This window comes from Rhinolophus ferrumequinum, chromosome 20 (genome assembly GCF_004115265.2).
Source record: "Rhinolophus ferrumequinum isolate MPI-CBG mRhiFer1 chromosome 20, mRhiFer1_v1.p, whole genome shotgun sequence".
NCBI lineage: Eukaryota > Metazoa > Chordata > Mammalia > Chiroptera > Rhinolophidae > Rhinolophus > Rhinolophus ferrumequinum.
The window spans coordinates 53168320-53194763 of record NC_046303.1 but is presented as its reverse complement, the minus strand read 5'-3'; the positions used below and the strand labels follow the sequence as shown (position 1 = coordinate 53194763).

The 26444-nt window shown below is 41.3% G+C and overlaps 1 protein-coding gene across 1 annotated transcript in view; it reads right to left on the bottom strand.

The window, feature by feature from the left end:
* Positions 1–26444, bottom strand: part of POU6F2 (POU class 6 homeobox 2) — a 461828-nt gene that overhangs the window by 16040 nt on the left and 419344 nt on the right. Inside the window, exon 7 of the mRNA XM_033088902.1 lies at positions 10581–10787. Coding sequence (XP_032944793.1) covers positions 10581–10787 — 207 coding nt within the window. The remainder of the gene's footprint in view (positions 1–10580; positions 10788–26444) is intronic.

The following is a 26444-nucleotide window of genomic DNA, read 5'->3' as shown; positions in this document are numbered from 1 at the left end:
GTTCATTTCTTTCACTGAAATTTATTAAGATATAATTTACACATAATAAAGTACAACCCATTTCAAGCACACAGTTTGATGAGTTTTGTCAAATGTATACACACCTGTGAAACCACCATCACAATCAAGATACGGAAACTTCCCATTTTCCAACAAAGTTACCTGATCCCCTTTGCAATCAATTTTCCCTCAACTCCTGACCCAGACAGCCACTGCTCTGCTTTCTGTCATGATGGACTCGTTTGGGATTATTCTAGAAATGGAATCATCCAGTATGTACTCTTTTTGTATCTGGCTTCTTTTGCTTGGGTACTATTTTTGAAATTTATCCATTTTATTGCATATATCAGTAGCTTATTCCTTTTTTAGCGCTGAATAATATCTATATCTATATCTATACCATAGATTATTTATCCATTAATCAGTTGATGCACACTTGGGTTATTTCCATTTCGGGGCTATTATGAATAAAGCTATTATAAACAGTCATTTTCAAACCTTTATGTGGACCTGTGTTTTCATTTCTCTCATGTAAATACTTAGGAGTGGAATTGTGGCAATTACTTGATCATACTGTAAACGCATATTTAGCTTTTAAAAAACTACCGAACTGATTTCCAAAGAGGTTGTAGCATTTTATATTCTCATCAGCAATGTATGAGAATTCCAGTCACTCCACATCATTGTCAACACTTGGGAATATCAGTCTTTTTAATTCCCTAAAGTGTTTTTAACCATCAATTATCATTTTGACTTCAAGCAATTGTTAGTTAGGTGCTACTTTGGAAATGTGCTTAAGGAGCTATTTCATCTGGTCCCCTGATTCATGGGATGTGCCTGACATGATGGTGAGAAGTAAATGACTGGCCCAACGCCATGTGGTCTGCTGAACATTAGAATCCACCATTAGATTTCCACCTGTGGTTCAGGGTTCCTTCCAGGGTGCCATGCTGTCCCTCTACCAGTAAGTGAACATCCTTATTGTCATTTGACTGTGCTAAGTGAAGGCTAGATTGTCAACCAAAGATAACTATAATAGACATGGAATCCAAATTAATATGAATCAAGCATCTGCTTAAATTAATTAGCCTATCTGTTGAGCACACAATCAACAATTGAATCCAATAAATTTTCTTCTGTAGGGACACACATTAAAGATTAAATCTATTTTTAATTTGCTTAATAAAATGTGATGGATATTTGTGTGTCAGTCTTCCCCCTCTAGCCTATTGAGTTGCTTTTCTAAATATTGTTACTAGACAAAAGCTTTACAGTTGAGTTACTGAATCATGAGATAGTTTACAGTTTTACCATTTCATCAATATTTTATTGGACCTGGATGTGGTAAAGTACCATCAAGGAACTGGATACGACAATAATCAATTAAAACTTTTCTTCCTCAGACAAAACTCAGTAAAAAAAAAATTACTAGGCTGCAATCTCACTTAGGAGTCTCTAAAGCAAGCTAGGGCTTATGCATTAAGCTACGTAGGAGGAGAAATTTGAGAGGAAAGTAAAATAGTTTTTTTTAAGAGCTGTTCTCTGTCTACACAGTTATAGAGAGATGAATCTAAGATATCTAAAAATCTAAGAATGATATATTTCTTCCAAAGGAAATAAACATTTTTTATTTTTTAGGATACTGGGGTCCTGCTTACCCTCTAGAGTTCAACCAAGCAGTTCAGAAAAACCAACAAAAATTCAAAAAGGTTTTTGCTTGTCAAGAATCAAGATTATATAAGCAGTAATATCCTAATGGAGACCATATAACTCTTTCTAATTGTCAGTGTAGACATGTATCTGTTAATTCCAGAATCAATTGTAAGCCCAGGTAGACTAGCTTATTGTACCTACAAAATCATCCCAGGGATTGACTTCTTTTCCATTTATTCCCTCAGAAAAAGAGAACATGAGAGATAACATTTCTATTACCTTCTATCCCTAAAACTGCAATTCTTTTAGGTAAACTATAAAAATAGCCCTATCTTTGATAGTATTAGTTTAATGATTTTGGTGCATTAATCTTTAAAAAATTAAACTTAATATATATACCTATATATATTGAATAAGAAAAGAGAAAGCAGAGATTTAAGCTACTTCATGAAACAACTCGGATTCAATATAAATACTGAATATACTTTAAATAATAAGCTGCATTAGAAAAAATGTTATTTAACTAGATTTAATTATATTGATTTTCAGACACTGACAACTGTGAAAATCATATATACTTGTATTGCATAATTATTGGCAAAAGAAATAGGTGTATAAATACCTAAAACATAATTGGCCACACAAATTGGAATAGATTACTAAAAGAAAATGCAGGAGTTAGGGTATAACTAGAAGTATGAAGAAAAATACAATCCTTTTCCTTCCTGGAGAGAAAGAGAAACTTAGAAGCTTCCATAAAGGTAATGTTTCATTACATTGCTTTGATCTTAAGAGGCCAACTCTGCTGGCACTATTTATTGGATGCTTCCTACTTGTTTTTCATACATTATTTTTCATCCTGGCACTAGCCCTCTTTGTTAGGTATTGGTGATAATCATTACAGAGAAGGAAACAGAGACTTTAAAGACTAAGTCGCTTACCTGGGATCACACAGTGGGTATAAGTGAGATTTGAATCCAGGTAAGTCTGACTCAAGAGCCAGCGCTCCTTCTGCTAGAGGAACCTCATCAATTCCTGCCCGATCTTGTATTTGGAGATAGTGTCTTCAAATAGGTAATTAAGTTAAAATGAGGTCATTAGGGTGGGACCTCACCTAATACAAGGTGAGATCAAATAATACAGTGAATATTTAAATAAAAAAATTATTACAGTAAAAGACACATTGCCATTAATACTCTTTAAAACCCTCCCCCTCACTTGGAACATACTTACCCCATCGTTCTTGCCACTTTTTGAAGCAGTTCTGGAAGTTCTGTTTTGTGAGTGTCTTTAGCTGCACTGTTGTGGCTGCCTCCATGTCCTGAATCATTTTGACTTTGGGGAAGCGCCAGAAGTCGCACGATGCCAGATCTGGTGAATAAGGTGGATGAGGACACACCGTAATGTTTTCATTTGACAGAAATTGCCATATACCAGAAGCAATGTTTGACACAGAGCCTCTCTGTTGTGATCACAAAATACGGTGAATGCTGCTCCAACGGCCATCCAATGGAAAGGCAGGGATGGATCTTCAATACGGGAAGCATCGCGTCAAAACTTAGTAACAGTGTGTGACAAGTTTCAACTTGTTCGGTGCAGTCAGTTGGGTGTGAGCTATGGTTGAGAGAAGGTGTGTTTTAAAGTGTGCCATAAATCATTCTCCACCATGACAACGCTCCATGTCACACATTGCTTCTGGTATGGCAATTTCTGTCAAATAAAAACCTTACGGTGTGTCCTCATCCATCTTATTCACTGGCTCTGGCACCGTGTGACTTCTGTCTCTTACCCAAAGTCAAAATGATTCAGGACATCAAGGCAGCCATGACAGTGCAACTAAAGACACTCACGAAGGAGAACTTCCAGAAGTGCTTCAGAAAGTGGCAAGAATGATGGGATAAGTGTGTTCGAAGCAAGGGGAAGTATTTTGAGGGGGATTGATAGCAATGTGTCTGTTACTGTAACGATTTTTTTTTTATTTAAAAATTCACCGTATTATTTGATCACACCTCGTATGACTGGTGTCCTTATAAGAGGTTAGGACACAGACAGGTAGAGTGGAAAGATCATATGAGGACACAGGGAGAAGATGGCCATCTGTATGCTAAGGAGAGGCCTTAGAAAAAAACAAATAAATATAGAGAAATTCATTTGGGGAGAAAAATACTCTCCAAATACACAAATGCAAAATGAAGGAGGTCTGGACTTCTCTAAATATGTCAGGAAGCCATAATGAACCACAGGCTACATCTCCAGGTGATACGGTGGAGAAAGTGAACGCGGTCCAACAATCAAGTTCGGGAACTTTCCACTGAGCACTTACACAGTGGAAAGTTCGCGAACTTAATTGTCTGACCAACACATATAACTTCGGGAGGTTGAGCAGAGGTGAGAGTAAGCACAGGACACAGTGACTGCCCCGCCTCCCGGCGCTGGCTGGCTTTTTTCTGAGTATTTTGTACCTTATAGTAGCTGGAAGAGAAATGGAATCAGTGGTTCTCAAGATTTAGCATTTGGCAGAGTCACCTGGAGGGGCTGTTAAAACACAGATCACTAGGCCCCACCCCAGAGTCTGACGCAGTAAGTCTGGGGTGCGCAAGAAGTTGTGTTTCTAACAGGTTCCCAGGTGCTGCTGCTGCTGCTGTTTGCGGGCCGCATGAGGTTTGGGAAGAAGCTTCTCTTAGAGAAAGGGTCAAGAAAGTGGATTTATTATGTCTAGACAAGAAAAGGCAGAGCCCAGATTTAATAAGAGCCTTCAATGATTAGGAGGACATAATGAATGCCTGAGTGTTATTGAAGAGTTCATTCTACAGAGGGCAGGACAAGAGCAGAGGGGTGAAGCTTTCTGGAAGGTCTGGGGCTAACATTAGGACAATCTAACTCGAATAACTACGAGGACGAATGACTGGAAGGTGGTATCTAAGAGAGATTTTTGTTATCTTCGTGGCCAGTTTAAACGAGCAAGGAAGGAGTTAGCCTTTTGGCAGAGTTTAGGAGACTCACTGGCTCCTCCTTTCCGCTCTCTTCCGTGACTGAAACAGCTCTTTGACCTAAGCAGAAAGAAGAGCCCCAGATGTAAGCCTCTATTTCAGACTCCTCTTGTCTGCAGGGGAGTAAGTATGGGAGAAGCGCCGGTGGTCTCAAGAAAGAGAGCTGAAAGCAGTGTGGCTCCTGCCAGGCTGTGAGGATGAGAGGGCACGAGGAGAGTAGAACGAGAGCAGGATTCAGGGCAGGTGCCCAGACACAGGCAGGGAAGGCCAAGGCTGTCCTCAGATAAGCTTGGGACACACAACCCGGGCTCAGCAGGGCCAATGACGGGATGGGAGTCAGGTTTTACTGCAGAACAGAAAATGAGGGATTGAATGTAGCTGAGATGATGAGGTGGGAGAGCGTGGTGAGAGGAAGGGGTTAATATTTCAAACGGATATAGAGAAGATGGTGCTGCCTGCAGGCACTAACTTGCAAGGGACTAGAAAATGACAGGAGGCAGACTCAGAAAGCCACAGAAGAGCTTAACGCGGGGCTTCTCCGGAAGCATGGCTCTGGGATGCTGGTGCCTTAGACAGGGAAACACTACGACTGGGCAGCGGTTGAACTGAACACAATTGACTGAGCACGCATCAGGCTGAATCAGTCTCGTTCCTGCCCGTCAGGAGTAGACTCTTAATGACAGTACAGTTTGATGAACATGAATGCAGCATGGGAAAATCAGCGGTGAAGGAGCAATGCTGTGAAGCTTCAGGAAGGAGGGGTCCTGGACAGAAGAACAGTGGCAGGAGTTGGCCAGACAGAGAAGGTGGGAAAGGCATTCCAGGCCAGGGGCACAGAATGTGGAGGGAGCATGACTTCTGTTAGCTGGGTTTGGCAGGGATCAGAGAGGTGAGACACCCAGGTATGTGCCTGGGAGGTCAGAGGCCTGTTTTCTATTGGCACATTTCTATTGACACATTTCATCCATCTAGGAATACCTTACACTATTTTAGATCCCTTATGGGTGGAAATGTCTCATTTATATCACATTCTGGGAAGCTCCAAGAAAAAATTGGGAACCATTGATTTGGGCCAGGGCTGGGAAGGGAAGTTGATTTTCAAAAACATATCAGGAAGAACATTTTTGTATTTAGTTGAAAAAAATGGATGGATTTGGATAATCATATGGCAGTTTAGAGAGCTAATTTAAATAAACCACTTTCCTTTGGCTTCCTATTAGCACCAAGATTACTTTCTGAAGAAAAACTGAGTGCCTTCATGGATGGCACGCTCCAAGTATTATAACTATGGTATTTAATTTTTGAAAGATTTCGTGCTTTGATATTACAAATTGCAACATTTTCCCTTTCAAATGGCTATACCCCCTAAATCCCCTTGGGACTTAGTCAAATGAAGAATAAATATATACAAGAATGATGTCCGTGCTGCTTATGAAGAAATCATTAATTCACAGTCATAGGATAGTAAAGGCAAGTGAGGGGGTCTGGGGCACTCGCACTTTAGGGGGTGGAGTTCACCATAATCACAGTAGCTGCAAAATCCCATGGAGGGATTACTTCTGAGCTCCACGAAATATTTTTGTAGTAAGTAATTTTTTTCATGTCCAGAAGGATATTTTTTTCTCTCTGTCTCTTATCTAGTCCTTTTCTGACTCTTATTTTCTTGTATTGTTCATCAAAGATCTCTGATGTGGTACTGTGGAAGCCATATCTATGGGAGCGGATCCTGGTACTACATATGTTGTATTTCAGATGATAACTCTGGAGGTTCTCAATCTTTCATCATTAGAATAAATCATCATCAAGAATAGTTGACACTCCACTCTTGATTTTATTCAGGCTCTCTTAATATAGGCAGATGTAACAAATTAAATATGTAATTATTTTTATTAAATGAAAATAAACCACCCCGGTCATCTGGTATGAGAGCCCTATACTTTACTCCATGCCAGTGGACTTCCTTCTGAGTGTGAGTTAAGGATCTCTCTGCTCCTGTAATTTATAACGTATTTTACTGTTGGAATTATGCTCTTGTGAGATCAAGCATTTGTCATAAATCACATGAAAAAAATAAATTGAGAAACTTCTCTACTGTGTGATAGAAACCCTTTATTTTTTAGTGGTTATCCATATTATATTTCTTCAATGTAAAGGGTAACATTTAAAGAAAAAAATTGAAGACCTCTATCCTTATATTTCCAGCTCTGAGATTTTAACTTTTGGACTCTGGGTATTTTATGATCCACTATCCTCAGAATCTCAGCTTTTATAAATGGGACTCAGACTTGTGAATCTCCTGTCAGTTCACGTAACTTGTGAACTTTACTACATGTTCCAAGGTGCTTCAACCGAGCTGATGCCAAAGGATAGCGATAGTCACTCATCTCCTTCCCGCTTTCCCTGATGTTTCTGACCAGGTTCACTATCGGTTCCCTTGACCTTTCTGGGACTGGGATAGACCAGCGGCACATGCCCTGAACGAAAGGGATGGGCTGGTCAGTTCCTGCTGCCACCTGGGGATTCGGGAGGGTTTACATGTCCCTCTTGTAAGCTGTGCTCATGTGTTCTCTCATATACATGAGAGGTTGTTTGTGCACATACACCTGCGAGGAGCGTCTGCTCTCTGGAATGCTGGTTGTAACTGACATGAGCTGGATTTGCAAGGCACACCCCCAAGAGGCTGGCTGTGTCTTCCCAGTTGCTAGATCTCCAGTTCTACAGTGATGAGGATGATGGTGGTGGTTAGACCAGCAGAGGCCCAGATGTTCCCGTAGTGGTAATGAGGTTTCATTCCAGGAGCAGTACATCTGTGCTCATGAGAGAGACTGTGGAAACGGATTAATGATGCCTCCTGTAGGCAGGGAGTTGAAGAGTGGTCCCATACCTGCCTCTGATCTGCTACTTCTTGGTTAGGTCCTTTTCCTGGATTAAAACTGTACTACCTCAAATCTAGAGCTGTAATTTTATGTAACAGCAATAGTCTATCACCCAAACACCCTGCTTTGAAATTCCACGTGAAAGTGAGAGCTATTTTGAATTAAATGCTGATGATTTCTAATTAATTCATCACCTTTTTGGCAATTTACAGCTTAGCTTTGCTGACAGAAATAGTTTCTAGCACATTGTACAAAAAGAGGTCAACCTCTTCATTTTCCCCCTACAGATAATTTTGAACTTAAGTTTGAACAGATGGAACTAGGGCTTAGAAAGCCAATGAAAGAAAGAGGACATTGCCTTATTGAAGGAAGTATTTAGAAGTTAGACGGTGCAATGGGATCTTGTAAATAGCAAAAGAGATAAACCAGCTGAGAGACGGAGGCTGGAGCGGGTACGAAAGCCTTCCATGATGTGTTGGGCAGGGACTCCCCCACTGCCTGGGACAAAGCTGAGGAAGAAGAGTGTGGCTGGGAACCTTGGCTCCCAGGCAGTCATTTAGATTTAGCGTGAGAATCGGGGAGTAACACAGAGGTCTCTATCCCTAGGAAATGTGTGCAGACCTGGCTTTGTTTTTCCTGGTGTTGAGCTCTCACTGGAGAAGGTCCCTTTGCCGGACCCTCTCACAGGTCCCCTCACTACTGCTGATCTTAGGTGCACATTTGTGCAACTCTCTGCTGAATGTCCTTGTCCTTTACTAGGCTGTAAGTTCCTTGAAGGAAGGGCTCATGGAAACTGTCTTCTCCACCAGCCTAGTTTGGAGGTACAGTGACTGACAAATAATAGGTGGCCAACAAATATTTTTATTAAACAGATTTCTTATATTTATTGAACAAGCAAATGGATTTTCCAAGCATAGCCTCTGAGTGCCACCAAGAATGAGCTGTTTTCATGGTTGGCTCAAAAGCCAAAAATGGCTGAGGTCTCTGGACAGACATTTCTGCTTTGTTGCCAATGAATGCTATATCAGTGCTTTCTTCTTCCCTTTTCCTTTGTATTTTATTTCCTTGCTAAAGGCTTTGTATGTTAGCTTCCCAACAACCCATAAAGCCCTGTACTCAGTCATACACTCACATTGTTCTCCATCTTTCTTTCCACCACTTTTTCTTTGTTGCTGCAGCCTCCAACTGCAAACCTGGGCCTTCGGCTTGCCCATGTCTGGCTTCCTACCTCACCCAGTTACTTGTTTCAAATGTTTCAAGCAGAGGCAATCCAGACTTTAAGACAACAAAGTAATAGAAGAAATGATGTTTCTCCATTGCTTTACCTGATTTCATCTCTGCAGCATTTGACACTGTTGTCCATGTCCTACTTTTTAAAACTCTTGGATATTAGATCAACACACTCTGGGTTCCTCTCCTACTTAACCAGCCATTTCTTCTCTCTCCCTTCCTCTTTCATTTCTGAAAATGCTGATGTTTCCCAAGGTGACTCCTTTGCCTTCCTTCCCTTGCTCCTCAGCATTTCTCTGGATGTCTTGTTTTCAGCTACAACGTGTGTCGTCATGACTCTCAGATCCTGTTCTGAGCTCCCCTGCAATTCGAGATCCTTAGTTTCAACTATCTAGTGCCTGCTCTCGTGATTTCTACTTGTGTTTTGCTATAGTTTCCCAAATGGTTTGTTCACAATAGATGTTTCACCATTTCACTTCGACCTCTATCTGCTATCAGAGTTGTTTTCTTGAAAAATAAAGCTGAGAGTGCCATCACCCTCTTAAATCCCTTGTATAGACCTCCAGGGCTGCAAGGTAAACAAATCATCATCACCATCATCGTGGTAACATAAGTGCTTACTGTATGTCAGGCACTATTCTAACCATTTCATATATATGAGCTCATTTAACCCTCACAACCACCTGTGAGGTAGGTACTGGTCACCCCATTTTACAGATGAGGAAACTAGGGCACAAAGATGATGCATAAAGTGTTCAAATCACACAGAGACAAAGTGCATCCTTTTCAGCTTGACTACAAAGCCCTCTCTATGCTCCAGTCACATGATTTCTCCTGCTTCTCAATATTCTGCTCTCCTTCACATTCCCCTGACTCTGTGTCTGCTGTTACCACTGCCTGGAATGTGGTTAGCCCATCATTTACCTGGTTAACTGTTACTCACCCATTAAGACTCAGTCTCCAAGTCATTCTCTCTGTGAGGACAAAAAACTCTCTGGACAGAGTTGGTCACTTCCTTCTCTGTGCTGATACTAAGCTTTGCGCACATGTGTCCTGTCGTAGGACATTTTCTGTTTTATTGCACAATGGGGCTTGCTTTTGTATCTGCATTCTCTAGAAGACTATGAGCTCCTCAATATCAGGAAGAACCACTCTTCCATCCCTGTTTCCTAGCATTCAGTAGGGACCTGCTCTACAGTTGGTTATCAAAACAATGTTTGTAGGAGGAACCAATGAACCAGAAGGTCCCTGAGGTCAGGGACCACATCTCTATTCTTCAGTGCTGTAAACCCAGCCTCTAGCGTAACACACAGGAAGTGCTTTGGTGATGTTTGAATGAAAAAATGAACTGGATTGTCAAGGCTTTAACGAAATTCAACCAAGTGGAACTTCCTATTTTGTATGCCCTAATTTGTAGGCATCAGTCTCAGCAGCACCAGGATGAAATCTCGTGGTGTTTAATAATTTTTTTTTCATTTGCAATTAAGACATAAATGGTCTTAGTTTCTTTTTGACTGCTTTTAAAATTGTCTGGAAATCAAGTATCACAGCATAGATAAATAAGAACAGATCCCTATTTTAGGCCATTGTCTCTGTTTATAATTTAATATATTCATACTTTATATTAGAGAGTTATTTTGTTCTTACCCACGTACACTAAGAATGAAAAATAAAGCTACTTGCCTGTTTCTAAGTGTTGATATGTTAGGATTAGTGAAATTAAATATTTTATAATTAAAAAATTACTTTTCATTGAGGGTGACCAAACAGAAGAAGGGTGGTAAGGAAGGGTGTCCAGGTAGCCGTGGCCACCTGGACGTGGAGCCTTTACCTGCTGGCCGGGCTTGATGGGTGAGAGTGTGATGCCCTGTGTGTTGATCACTGGCAGGATCTGGTTCCCGATGACCGTGGCGATGATCTGGCCCTGGGCGTTCGTCAGGAGCTGGGGTGTGATGGGCTGCACCTGCAGGCCCTGCGTGCTGCCCGCTGCCTGGCTTGAGGGCCCCGGATTCGGCATCAGAGGAATGGTCCCAATAATCTGCAAGAGAGGGGCCCAGAGATGAGGTGCCAGGCTCTGCACCTAAAGACCACTCCTTCCTGGTCTCTGGAGCTGGGTGCTCCCTGGAGTCGGCTCAGGAGCTGTGAACAGGCCTGCGGCTGCGTGTGTGGAAGAGAGTGGCAGGGATGGGCATCTGACAGGCACACATGGACCAAAGAGAAAACAGTTAAAAGCAAAACCAAGCATCAGTGATGGCAGAAACGTGATTTCTTCCACGGCAGCACAGACATCTGTTTTGTCTCAGAACCAGAGAGAGGGCAGACTTCTCTTGGTGCTCACGCCCTTCTCCAGCTGGGGAGCCACATCTCTTCCCCACCGTAGCTCCTCGGCACGATGTATCGTACCTCCTTTCCTCTGCCTCCACTCCCCTGCTCTCTCTCCTTTCCTCCTTCCCTCACTGGCATTCTGCTCCTCTCTCAAAGTCAGGGGTGGGCTGCCTGACACCCTGCAGGATTAGGGGCCTCTGTACCTGGCGCTCATGGTTGAGAGTCCAGGTTCTGGAGTCAGGGAGACTGTTAGAGACAAATTTAATCTGTCAAAAATGAAAATGTGGTCTATGTTTCCAATGTGTGAACTCTCCTGGGGGCATTGTGGAGCTCGAGGTTGGCTCCCCATGCCACAGGATGGTTAAGCAGCTCTGCTCTGCTAGGGATCTGCCAGGGCCACCTGCCAGATGAGAACTGTGGTGACATGGCCTGGGGACCACCAAGACAAATTAGTAATGCTCTTTGAGGAAGTGCTTTCACATGTATGACTTCATTTCATTCCATGTTCTTACAACAGCTCTGAGAAGTGGGCATTAGTCCCACCCTGCTCAATAGGTAAGACAATGGTGGCTCTGCTCTGACCTGATGGAGGAATTTGTAAGTGATGGACTGAACTGGAGCTGGAGTCCACATCTGGCTGACCCCAAACGCCTGCTTTTCCATTGTCACCTGGCTGCCACCACATAGAGAACATTGGAGAAGCACTGCATTCGGTCTGTGATTTCCCACCAGACAATGAGCTGCTTGTGGACTGAGTTTATACATGAATGATTCATTTCCTACCCCCACAGTACCCCAAATAGGCTTTTAAATATATTTTCTCAGTAAATGCTTTTAAATGAATGGCTTCTAGACTCAGCTGCCACTGGGATTCCAGATGCAACCGGGACCACAGAAGAACCACAAGACCACACCATTCGGTGACAAAGATCATGACAGGGAAACTGTCCCTCTTTCCCCGTCCTCATTTGGCAGTTGCTTCCACCACAGAAGGCCCCGTGGGATGGCACTAATGGAGGAGCTGTGAGAATATCAGGTATCAATGGCAGTTGTCAATGGATGCCGATAAAGGTCAGGTAATTACTGTGAGTGGTCAGCAGTCCCTCCGGGAGTCTGCAGCGCCTCAGGCCCACTGAGCAGGCCTACGATGTCCATCCTGCAGCATCAGCAATAAGCATGTCCCATCAGTGCCAGCAAGGTCAGGAGGAGTCCACATCAATAGAGCGGAGCACATAAGCACTTTATCGATGAGTGTTCCTGCATTAAGCAGCTCAGTATCCAAAGGCTGTCCCTGTGTCCCCACAGGCCATGTGGAGAGGCCTGGGGACAGCGTCCTTGTCCTGCACCCATGCTGGATACATCCCCTCTCCACACTTGCACTGTGAACTGTACAGTCCCCCTTTCTACAATGCCCTATGACAACTTTGTGGCTGACCCATCCACTCTGGCTTCCCCAAGTCACAGGCTTGAAAACCGCACTCCATCTGATTGGCCTGAGTTGAAGCTGGGTTCATTTAGGTGGCAGGGTTGTGGGTTCTATTTTCGGCAGATATCAGTGCATTTAGGAGCCGAGAGAGGCACAGCACCTGACAGCTATAGAACACATTGTGATGCAGAGAGAGGTGTTCTGCTCCGAGAAGATTGACACGAGTCTGTGCTCGCTCGTGTAATGAGATGCTCTGTCTGCTCTCTGGGTGACAAGAAGAAAACAGTGAACGCAAATGTCTCACAAGCCTCTTCCCTGCGCACGGCCTCACTTCCACACACTACGCTGCGACATTACTAAAACATAGCACCTCTTAGGTCCCTCCCACCTGCTCCTCTTTTGTGTCTTAGGCCCTAGCATCACTTGCTGATGGTAGGACAGAGCTAGTGTCAGAGCCAGGTGGATCTGGAATGGTATGACTAAATGTACCCTTACTAAGGAGAGTTTGCCCAGGGTGCCCGCAGGGGCAGGGGCCGGGGCCATTCTAGTCAGGAAGCCTTCTGTGAAATTAGGCCTTTCTCATTCTTGTTCCCCTTTCAGGGCAGCTGGACTGATCATCTCAGCATGTCAAAAATTTGGCAATGCACTCTGGGGAATTTACGAACATCCTCCAATGTACTACAACATGCTGATTTTAATTTGCTTCCGTTCATCAAAGGGTAGAGACAGTTGCACAATATTGTCTAAAAATTCTCCGATGTGCCTATTTTGCTTAGGCTGGTCCCCATTCTTCTCAGCACTTCCATAGGTCTCACCAAAACTCCTCCTCAGACTTTGATTTCAAATATTGAAACAAGAAAATGAAACGAGCCGAGGCAGCCAAGTTGTGAGGCATGGCATTAGTGAAAAGTTGGCAATTTTACCTGTGGAAATTGTATTTTAAATTAAAAACCTTTTGATATCAAGGGAAGTACTTACTTTTACACATATTTCAACTCCATCAGGACATTAAAATTGAATTTTGACATCAGGGAAAGTGACTTGATAGAAAGAGGATGCTTTTGAAACACTTGTGGTCCTGGGTCTATCTAGCTTTTGGAGTTTGAGTTTCTGGCTCCCAGAACTAAAGATTTACTGATAAGAGAAATAAGTGGGAGAATATGTCACTGATAAAAATGGCCCCTAAGCTCGAGGCATAAACGGCACAAAACAAATTCCTGCTTTGCTGAGATGCTGAGGACTCTGGCAGAGTACCTGCAGACCCTGCTTTATGTAAGGCATGGTGTCATCTGCCATGGAAGGCACCAGAAGATGCTATTGGGGCAGAGGAGGGGATGATAAGACAGGCACACGGCATGCAGATTCTAACAATCCAATCGAGAAGTGCTATGCACCAAATGACAGGCAGGACTATTTGATAAGAATCTCTGTACACACATGGCGGATGCTCAAAAGAATATTGGGAACGAATGAGAGAAGGAAAGGTGGGTATAGGAGAGAAGACTTCACAGAAGAAATGGGGGCAGAGCAGGGTTTTGAAGGTTGGGTGGGACTTGGTGAGGCAGAGAAATCATTCCAAACAAGACTCTAGCCTGGAGGTGAGAAACATGGATGCAAAAGAGGATGGAGAGAGTAGAGCAATGACAGGTCAGTCTGGAAGGGTCAAATTCCATCCAGGCAAGGGGTTTTGATGAATGCTTTTTTTCTCTTTTTCTTTCTTTCTTTCTTGTTTTTCTTTCTTTCTTTTTTTTTTTTTTTTTTTGAGGAGGGGGTTAGGAGGAATGCTGGAAAGGAGCTATTTCAGGTGTGAATGTGATAGCGTGGTAGAATGGACTGGAGTGGTGAGAGGCTGCAGACCAGGAGCTTGGTCACTAGGATGCTGCTGTCATCGTCCAAGCATGAAGCAAATGCCTCAGTGAATCCTTGGCACAGGGGTTGCTTGACTGGTTCACTTCCACATCAGTTCAAAAAGCATGGCCTACTTTATGCCTAGATTGCAACATTAGAAATTTGTGAGTGAGGTTATTGCTCCATCAGTTCCACAGCAAATAGCTCAGGCATCGTTTGCAATGATCCTGTATGTCTTTGCCCTGACTGTAACAGTAATGATTCATCTCTGAAGAATGCTTTAAACAGGCCAAGACCCGTACTGGTACTGTAAATGATAATTTGCGACCTAAAAGAGTTCCAGCCTCTCTGACAGGGGTCTTATTTGGTTGTTGCTGTTCATGTTCTGTCCCGTTTGTTTCCTGAGAGGAATTAAGAGCATAAACCACCACTGAGAATAAGTCCATGTTGCAAGAGCAATGAAAAAATTGTTAAATGACTACTAGTATTTATTAGCACATGTATCCCTATTTCCATAAGAATTTGGGAAGCTTACACATAAATGTGAGTAACATTAATGCAGCAGCAATTATAATTTTAGCCATCATAAAGATTATCTTGCAATTGTAGTAAACCCCAGCGATTCAGGGCCATGTAAGTCTTTTAGGTCACCAAGTTATCATTATAGTGTCCTTATGGACCTCGGTCTAGTTGAGGTATTCAGTAGGGATGAATTATGAGTGATGGAGGGTAGTGTGTGCTGAATTTATTCGCTGCCAGCATGTAGGTGTGTGTCATCACCAGCAGTGGGGGGCGGTATCACAGAAGCTCAGGGCATCCAGACAAGTTGTCTGATGGGCCACATGTCGGAATAGTCTATGACATGCTGTTAAACTCTGCTATGGAGAATGTGATTGCAGATGGCAAATTGATAAGTAATTTTGTTGCACCTATCTTTAAGAAAAAGAAACCCACTAATGCTATAAATCGGTGACTTCCTCAAGTCTTTCACTCCATTAGTAGAGACAATTCTTTACCAAACATTTGTGTAACCTTAGCACTTTTTGGTCAAGAGGCTTTTGTTAACATTAGCATTACTCCGTCCATGTCCATTCTTGAACAAAGAGCTCATAGCATTTGAGAAGCAAGGAGGTGGTGGTGAGTGATCACCAGAAGGGAAACAGCCAATCACCTGGCAGGGCCGTACTCACTCTTTTCTCTTCCTCCAAGGGATGATTTCGTCTTCTTTATGTAATACATTCATTTTAGTCTCTTTGTGCTCTCAGGTTTAAGGTTAAACTCACTTTAGAGTTATTTTAGCAGCTCTGATGTTGATTCCAGGAAGAGTAGGAGAATGCAGTTATTTCCCAAACAAAATTGCAAGATGCAATTTAGTGTTTTCTCTCACTTAGCTATGTCCAAGATGGAAAACTAGAGAGCATGAATATCGAGAGGGTCCTCTAGCAGAGTATCTGAACCAGAGAATTGTAGGCATGAAGATAAGGAGATGAAGGAGTTCAATTACAGGAAGGCACTCAACTAAGGACAAATAGATTTAATCTTGCAGGCAAAACTAAGAAGTTGGTTGTGGCTTCCCTGAGATCTGGAGTTTCCAGAGTTCAAGAAGAAACATTGCCATGATTGATTACAATGTCTGACATGGGTATGGGCATAGGGAATGGCAGTGTGCCCGAAGGTGGCATAATTGAAGCCCAGGATATGAGATAAATTATCTTAGACCAACTTGAAAGAAGTGGATGACACACATTTCCTTAATGAGCAACTGTGAGAAAGAACTTCATATGATTTTCACGCCTATATGATGGGTATCAATAGGCACTCTATCCCTGGGAATACCTACCTACACAACGTTCTTCACTGTCAGTTAAAATTAGGATTCACGCTGGGTACTCTATGTTTGGTTTCAACTTTAGAAACACTCACAGACAAGCGTGAAGAATTGGATGTGTCATAATCTTTAAAATGTCACTTTCAGTCACTTTATGAGAAACATACTTTGCATGAAAACTGATGTTATAAAAACAGCAATAACAACAATAAAAACAATCCTCTCCCCTAAAAGTTTTTTAAAATTAATTAAAGGTAATTCTTCTTCATAAAGTTTCAGATATATATAGGAAGCAAAAAATTCTCCACTGCCTGGGTTCAAGTCCAGGCTTTGCCACTAACGGGAGATTGTTGGTGAATTAATTCACTTCTTAGAACTTTAGTCTACTCATCTTTGAAGTGGGAGTAATAATTCCCACTTCATAAGGTTATTGTGAAGACTAAATAAGATAATGTATGCAAAGCACCCAACACCATGCTTTAATAACCAAAGAGGTGTTCAATAAATGTTTGTTCATAACTTCATTATGCTTTTGTGGTAACTCCTGGGTTTTTGCATTAAGTTGCAAAAGATCTTTTGAATTTTTCTGAATGTTATAATTTCACCATGAAACTAGTTTACCCTGAGGAACAAAAAACAGTGTAGTTCACCATGGAAAATAACGACTTCTTCCTTGTCTTGTAAAAGAATGCTAAGTCGGAAGATTCCACGGAGGCACTGAGATTCCGTAGGTGCCATGTTCCCAAGGAGGGATGAGACCTTCGTGCTGAACGGATGGAGGCGGGTTCTGCAACCCAGTCAGATGGTCCAGAGCTCACCCCTCACAGTCGGGGCAGACACAGAGAAGTTGTGAAACTCTGTGTCTTCTTCTCTCTCAGGATGGGGCATGGGAGCCTCTCCTCCTCTCAAAAGTTAATGACTATGTGCTCAGATATGTCTGTCCTGGGACTACTAAATTCACCCTTCATCGAAAATAGGTTCTTTCCCCCTGAATAATGGTAGTTTTTAAAAATCTTTGAAGATGTCCTATATTATTGGAATTTGATTTCTGTATTCCATATATCAAGGCCCAATATGTGCCAACCACTGTCTTAGATTTTGGGAGTTTGAGAAATATCTGATGTCCCTAAATTCTGTTTTAAAATCACTTTGATTGTAAGAAAGCAGACGGCTGAAATGCTTGCAGAAGTCAAACATCAAGTAGGCTGGATTACCCTAGGGGTTCGGTGGGGAGTACATTCACTGGGACTTCTGGTCCCCAAGAACATAAATTGAAACTGCTGGGGAGCAGAAATGACAGGCACAGAGTAGGGAATGCCTGTCTGTTTTCAGGGAACAATGTTCCTTCTCAGCGACCATACTGCAGTCCAACAATCTCTGTCACTTTGATTCTACCACGAGGATCCATATGAATTCATGATGTGGTAAACAAGGGCTCATTCTACCATGCTCTCACAAAACTCTCCCTTCATCTATAAATGTATTCATTTATACATTTTATACATTTTATTCATTTATACATTATAATTTTAATGTTATAATTTTTATTATAATTGTCCTATCTATAGAATCCTAATTGGAATACAAACAAATGTATATTTCAATCCCTAGTTATTTACAAGAAGAGCAAGTGTGACATCTCATACGAAAGCAAATTTCTTCAACCCACTGTGATCTTAGTTTCAATTTGTAGCTTCAATGGGAGAAAATGAAAATATTTGTAAATATGATCGAATGCTTCAATTTCCAACTTTCTTCAGAGGTTTTACATTTTCATTGTAATACTTGTTATATTTGTCCAGTAGGACAAAGATCAGAAAATGAAGACAAATTCTTAAGGATGAACTGGAAACATTTCTTTTCATCATCTCTTTCTCCTTTTCCCAATGACTACAAATTAAACTATGAGTACTTTTCATTTTCTTTGCAGCTGCCAACTCTGTGGAATTGCTAAAACATTTTTTTTCCTTTCAAAAGGGAATCACTATTGCGGTTAGGCCATAATTTTGCAGAAAGACCAACTTTATAAACTTTTACATGGCTTTGTGTAAGACATTACGTTTTAATGCCAGCAAAAAATACCAAGAATTTGGGGAGGTATTTCTGCTTTTGCCTGCTGGTGCCAGATTAAGTGACTAAATCAGATTAGAGTTATTTATTGCTTGGGAGAACATGTCTTAGTTTAACTCACCTTTGGTCCTTAGAAACTTTAACAAACATTCTAAACGAAGCCCTGGATCTCTAAACTGTTTATTTTATATTTCTTTGCAAATGTGAGAAAAAGAGCTATAGCTAACAGAGCAAAAGAACCTAAATCTGGGACCAGTGATCGCCAATATTCCAGATTCTTTGGAGCAACGGGATTTGGAAGGAAATGTCTGGCAATTGCTTAAGAAAGTGCTGCCCGCTTTTAGCATCAGCTAGTGCTGTAAGCAAATTCAGAATTCAGGCCGTAAAGCAAAATTTAAATTCATACAAACAACAAAACGAGCCTCTAAGAAAAAAGGGGTGGGGAGCCAAGGCACTTGAAGTGTCCTTAAAGATACATCTGTTATCACCATCCAGTTTCATGAGTCCAAGATGGTTCATATGCTTTTTGTGAAGAGAATATCTATTGTTGTGGCAAAATTAAATGGATTTTCATACTTGCATGCAATATTTATCTATCTGTTCAATCAGAAAAAAGTTGTCCTCATCACTCTAACATAGATTAGTTTTTCAATTTCCTCTTAGTAATGTTTTCTTAATGTTCTGTAGGGTGAGACCGTGAAATTTGTCATTTCTCATAACAAAGAACCATAATTCATTAGAGTTATGCTGTTTTTCTCATAAAATTGTATCCTCATTTTCACAGGTGACCAATTTGTACTCTTACCCCTAACCATCAGGCAGGTTTTCATAGATGTAAGTAAAGAGGGCCACTGCATTCTCCCAATTGTGGTTTCTCATAGTTTTCTGGTTCCTATTTTAAATATCATATATATATATATATATATGACATTTACATATATATATAATACATATGTATTTAACTACTACTCTGGTACTTCAAATTTGGTCCTAGAAAAATGTATTTTATCATTACTAATATACTACTAATATAATGATTTTCTGTGCTATTCTAAGCTCAATAATTTATAATTTCTACCAATGGTATGAACTTTGGAATTTTTAATTTCAAAACCTATTTTTAAAGTACAACCTTAGCAGGAATAAGTTTCACTGCCTTGTCAGATGAAATCATTCACAAACTATACATATATATTGTCAAATAATGTAGACGTCAGTATAGTGATTACCACATTGAAGAGTATTTGAGATATTTAGTCACAAAACTATTAACTTAATTCATAACTCAGCATTAAAAAATAATCTACTTAACTTCTTTAAAATATTTGGGATATTTCTAGCAATGTTTGTGGTAACAGATTTGGTTTCTGAGAAGGCTAAGTTCTTAGCACTTTTCTGCTTCACCTAGGTTCCACATTTCAGTAACAAGTCTAGATGTGCAAAACCATCCATATTATACCCATTTCCACAGTCTTATCTCCACTTGAGCTGAGAGGGGCAGAAACTCTACTTTTTAAATATTTTTAAATGCATATGATTTTGTGATTTCAAAAAATCAAAATGAGTTCTGAGAAAGTAGTGTTTTCTCAAAGTAGTGTTTTGGGTTTCTTCAGATAAACACCCAGAAGTGGGATTACTAGGTCCTTCTTTGTCTCTTATTATAGCCTTTGCTTTAAATCTGTTTTGTCTGGTATATGTATTGCTATCCCAGCCTTTTTTGCTTTGTTTGTTTGTTTCCATTTTCATAAAATATCTTTTTCCATCCCTATACTTTCAGTCTGTGTGTGTCTTTTGATCCAAAGTGTGTCTCTTATAGGCAGCATGTGTAAGGGTCTTGGTTTCTTATCCATTCAGCCACCTGTATATTACCTTTTAAACGTAAATATTTAAGTATCCTTTTTCTTAAGGATATCACCCTTTGTATAAAAAACTGAAATAGTTCTATTATAACCCAATAATACTGAGAAGGCTTTCATTTTTAATTTGCAATCAAGTCCTCAAATTCCATGTGAATTTAAAACCGACTTGTTTTTCTAGCTGTACATACCACTAATCTCTTCCTTTTGGTTGTCTGGGATAGCTTGCTAAGCTCACCTGCAGATTTACTGAAGGCAGATGGAAATGTTTTTGTTCTAGAGCATCAGAGAAAACCAACAGTGGTTAAGTGAACCTCGCAGGTAATACTCCTGTGGCCCTGCCTTCTGATTAAATACAGGCCATTTTGTTATAAGGAAAAACGGATGTTATTGCACCCAGCAGCCACATGGTGATGTTGGAGGCGCAAGCCTGGCATCGCTAGCCTTCTGTCGCTGGTAATCTGGGGAAAACTAGGCAGTCAGCTTACCCTGTTACCAATGGGCGTGAGCAGCAAACTCAGAATCAACACACCGGCCTCTCTGCGTGCTGGAGTAACCATGGGTTTCAAGGCCGAGGTGGTCAGGGCATGAGTGGCAGAGGCAGGACTTACCTGATATCCACTGTGTATCAGGTGTTGTGCCAAGCTGTTAACATCCTTTTTGACCTTTACTTCCAACAACCCTGAAACTTAGTAGTTCAAAAAATTGAAAAAAGTTAAGTAAATAGACAAATGCCTCTTTCATCAGCTATGGTAATGCTGGATGGCATTATGCTTACAAGCGTTTCCACATAAACCTTCAATATCCTAAATAGACCCTACTTTAGATTAGCCTCCCTAAGTGGATTAAAATGTATGTGGGTGAAGAGAGCATGATGTTTATGGAATGACTATTTCATAGGTTAGTCACGGTATTAGTCACTTATCCACATCATGCTGAAAGCGGCTTCACTCAGATGGAAGCGGGGCTTTGAAGCAGCCAGATGTGGACTCAAATCTAGGCTCTATCACTTACCAACTATATGGCCCTGAGAAGCTGGTTAGCTTCTCTGAGCCTTGTTTCCTCGGCTGTAAATTAGAGATAATAGTGCAAGATCATTGTGAGAATGAAATGAAAATAATGAATTTATGCAAAATGTTTAGTGGATAATGTATTAGCTTATATGAAATACTCCATTCGGTCCACCGATTTTATAACTGTTTATGATTATCACTTGCAGGTGCTATTCTAGCCATTTGGGAAATATTGATGAAGAAAACAAAAAAAAATTAAATTATTGTTGGAGCTCTGAATTATTGATTAAGAGCAATCTCTGATACCAGACAAAACTGAGTTTGAATCCCAGCATTTCCAGATGGGTGATCTTGGAAGTTTCTTAATCTGTACAATGGGGATAAACCGTATTTTGTGGTTGTGGTCAAGATGAAGTAATGTATCAAATGCTAAGCACTTGTTGGCATGTAGAATGCACAACCAATGGCAGCAATTTATTAATTTTAGTTACTAATCCTCCTAAGAGCCCCGGGAGGAAGACATGGTTGTCACTGCATGGAAGAGAACCTGAAGCTAAGTGACTGGGGAATTCTTGGGGCAGTAGAGCTGCGTGGGGATGGCATCTGATTTGAAAGCCTGTGCTCTTTACCTGGGCTGCCTTCCAGTGGGCACACAGACAGCTGCACTGTCTACCTCTGTTACTCTGATGAGACTGGATTTTGGGAGTATCTATCGGCAAGTGTCAGATCTAAGGAGTGTGTAATGGTTTTTCTTTCCTTTGTATGTCTCTGTTGTTTGATTGATGCCATCTACTTATAAGTTTAAAGCCGTTTCACATCTTGACTTTATTGTTATATTCTGAACTCTCCACCTTATGACATCTTCTCAGGATCTGTATTGTTTTGTTTTTGTTTTTGTTTTTTTTTACAAGGTGAAAAGGGGTATTAATGAGATGGATAGCAATTTGGAGCAATGTCCTATGGCTAATATATTACCTTCAATTGAATCGTAGAAAGGCTTACTTTAGTACACTGAACTTGAACCTGGGTCCTCTCACTTTTCTGAGTTGTGACTTTTCCATTCCTACCTGTCTCTGATCTCTTTCTCTCTTATTGTCCTGTGAGTTGACATGATGCCGACATCTTTAAGAAGAATGGATCATGTCAACAACTCATAGGTCAATAAGAAAGTTGGGTGCATTATTGGGTATTTTGTACAGTGAACATCTATTTGGAGGTTGAATGTATCTCACATGTGAATTTAATGATTCCCCCTCTGATAATGCTCTGCTTAACCACAAAAATCATTTGCAGATAAAGCTGATGTTGTTCTAGGGATGCTAAGTCAAAATTCAGAATTTTCTCTCTTTCCATGTCCCCAAACCCAAATCAAGTTTAATTTTCATTCTCTAGTTGGAAAAACTGAGACATAAATAGCTTCTACTTCCATCCCTAATTTTTTATTAGAAACTAAATATTAATACTAAAAAGAGAGTCATCATCCACAGCCAAATGTACAGTCTTTCCGAGACTGCTTTTGGTTAAGGGAATTATCAGACAAATAACATGTTTTCTTAATTATAAGACCCCCCACAATTTTTACATTTTCAATATTTGTGAAGTTAGACTGCCCCTAATAATGGACATATCTATTTAATGAAGTAGTATTTTCTTTCATTCCCAAAAAGCTGTTATTCCATTGGTGATATAACTTAAAATCAGTGGATTTTTAGACTCATAATACAGTAACAAGTATTTCTCTTTTTCTTAGTGGGGCAGCTTCCAAAGGTAAGACCCTAGAAATATCTGGGGCCTTGCCACTTCGGGAGCTTAATTAAGTCTAAAATCATTTTGCTGTGTGATATTATAAATAGCCCAATGGAAGACTCACTTTGGAGAGCCCCCTGTGAAGCACTCACCATGCACACTGCTTTCCTCATGGATAAGGTGCCTTGCTGGAAGCTGCAGACCTGCAGACCACCAGACCCTGAGGCTTTGAGGCTGATTTTCTCTGGCACAATGCAGTGGAGACATGAGGTCAACTTTTTGACATTATCTCCTTTGGAGATTTCCCTGAACCTACTTTACCAGTTCCTTTAATCAGCAAAAATAATAATGGTGAGAACATAGAATAAAATACCCTTTGTTTATTTTGGCCAGGTGTCTAGGTCTTTACAGCTTTAAGGTGTGTATTTTTATACCTTCTGTAAGGTTGCTAGAGCAAGAATTACAATTCCTATTTGTAGATGGAGCAATGAAGGTTCTGGAGTTTGTGACACATAGATGGAGAATCAAGGAAATAAACCTAGGTCTTTGAACCCAAGACGGTGAGGGCTGTAAGAGAGGATGGGTGTGGACTTTGGGCTCATATCTCAATTCTGCCACTTACTGAAGGTGTTGTCCCAAGGAGCAGCCTTGACTCTAGGCATTCTGAGTTTGCTCATCTGCACAGCTGGGATAATCATGCCTGCAGATTACAGATAATCAAACCCGTGTTCCAACAGGATCACAGATGATAGCAGCCCCATGGTGAAGGCTCAGTGCAAGGGAGATATCATTATTTCCATTATTCTTTTTTAGAAATCACTTAGCCTGAAAGAACATTCAGCTAAAACCTATTGCTGCTCTAGGAAATAAGATGGTTAAAGAGCATTGCACACTGAAATGAGCCACGTGAGCATTAGAAAGTGATATTATTTTGCCATAAGGGTGCACTAATTAGAATGTAAACTATGCTAGTGAAACAAAGATCCGAGAAGTCACACTAGCTCTGAGGGAACTGTTTGTAAACGGTGTCTTTTAACTTATTACCTGTTTAGAATGATAGCTGTTAATTAGGTTGCTCCATTAGTTAATTGGCCCTTTTCCAATTCTTTAGGCAGAAATACTGTGCCAACAGTCTTGATCCAAGAGCCTACACAAGAAAACATTTCCCTATTCCCAGGAAAATGAAATACTCATAGATGACGAATTTAAAAAAATTCAGTGGCCAGAAAAAAAATGTGACAGCACAACAATCCAAAGTTCTGCTTTAGATGAGAGAGGCCTTGGTTCTTTGTCTCAATCTTCAGGGGCAATCCCCCAAACTAGATTTTTTTATTGTCTATTTTTGCCCACTCCTTTACTTGTATGTGAGAGGTGGCACTGCCGAGTTTTGTTGGGGAAGAGGGTAGAAAGAAAGATTTCAGAGGGTGCTTTATTTTCAGTTCTTTAAATTGGCCAGCTCTTTGGGCTGATGACACTAATGGAAGATTAACCCTTTCATGTCAAAAATGGGGGAGGTAAAGGAAGCGGGAGACGGAGGGAGGGGCGAACTTTGGCTGGGCACCCTGGTCAGGGCAGAAGAATTCCCTGCCCTAAGGAGGACAGAGCCGCGCTTCTGCTGATGGCGCTGACCGGCTCTGAGACCTGATTACGTCCCGCGTGTCGGCAGCTGAGCTACGACAAGAACAAGGTTTCCCAACAAATCCATCTCCCGCGTAATTACTGCGGAGCTAACCGAGGGCCAAAGGGGCGCCCACTCCTCAGATCCGGCCCTCCCCCCACCCCCTCCCTTCTACCTCCGCTCAGTGCCTGCAGGTGACAAAGCCGCAGGGAGCGCCGTGCGGCGGCCCGGGGCCTCGGACTGCCACATGTTCCACTGCCCTGGGTGCTCACATTGCAGAACTGGGAGCTCTTCCGAGAGCTGTGGTTCCTGCTGGCTGCAAACCTGCTCTGCAGGTGTGTACACTGCGGGCGGCCCCACGGGAATCGCCGCCAGGCGGGGCGGCCAGGCGGAACCTCCCCGGAGCGGGTTCCTTTCTGATTTACATCGTTATTTCACCTGAGAAAAGGCGGGCAGGAATGGCTGTGAATCAGCTCCTGGAGCGTTTCCTAAAGTGTGCTCTGCGACCCTAAATTGTGTGACAGCTGAGTGGACGGTAAATTTGGGGTTAAAAAGTGCAAGGGTGTGTGGCGCGTCAGCGTGCGGGGCGCCCCCCTGCCCCGCCACTCCCCCGTCGTCAGCCGCCGCGTGGCCGCCGCGGGTCACGCGTCCTCTGAGCGCCCCGCCAGGGAACGCCCACGCCACTGGGCTGCGCCGCGACACGGCGGCGGGCGCCTCCCCGCGTTTCTCGGGGGAACCGTTGTTTGTGCAGCCGCTTCAGGGGCTCGTTCCCCGCCCCCCTGGGCCCCTAGAGGCGCGCACTTAGGGAAACACCGCTTTAATGCAGTGGCCTCTCTTGAAATGAGGAAATAAAGCTCTCAACTGGGCTCAAAGGGGAAATTTGATATGTTAGTAGAAAGATTGAGGTTGTTTATTGTTGTTATTGTTTTATCGTTATTACTCGGATGAAGCCAGGGTAAAATTCTTATAATGTTACAAACCCCATGAAAATATATTTTCCAGTCTCTAGAAAGAGCTTATTTTTAAAATGTTATTCTGTTAAAAATGTCATTTGGTACGTATTTCACCAAATGTGATTGAATTTTACACCTTTGTAAAACTTCATATAATAATTACAAATGAGAAAATAAAATCTTTAGTCAGTTTTGAACTTTGGTTTAGAAAACCTGGCCAAACCCATTAGTTCAGCATATTACATAAATAGATTTCTCTGTTCAGATTATTTGGGGAAAAATATGCAGATACCAACTCTCTGATTTTTTTGGATATCTATGCTGAATTTTCAACAAAAGGTGTTTGATTCTTATTTATGCTAAATGTCTTAATATATTCTATTTTTGTATTAAAATGATATTCTGTACATGTGATTTTATAGCTTTAAAAAAATCAGTATTTTTTTTTTTTTTAGTAAAAATGCAAAACTTGCATGAAAGGAATCATCAGTTATATCATAGTGATCACCCCCAGGGAGGGAAGGAAAGGAATGGAAGAAGAGGGTGTTAAGGCCTAAGCTGTAACAGTAAGGTTTTATTTCTTTTAAAAAGCAAGAGAACTGAAGCTTATATAGAAAAATGTTAATATCTAGGTGGTTGAACAAAGATGTCTCGTATTAATTTCTTGAAAAAAAATATTTTTTCTATACATTTAACACATTTCAATATAAAAAAAATGCCTTGAAAGAGCAGATGTGAAACTCCCTAAATTCCTGACCAATTGGCTTTAGCTGGAAATGCCTGCGGCACTTCATTTGATCTAGTCACATTGTCAAAGTTACACACTTTGTCTCCTTTGTAAAAGGGTTTGAAGTTACTTTTACAAATGTGGGCAGCTATGGTTTTGTTAGTTCTCCTACACAGATCTAGTAAAACCCACAGAGGGGATCAATGGATACTTACTGAATAAATTCATCATATCTCATCCTCTGGCTGAGATTTACCTTTGTTATAACTTAATCTTTGTTATAAT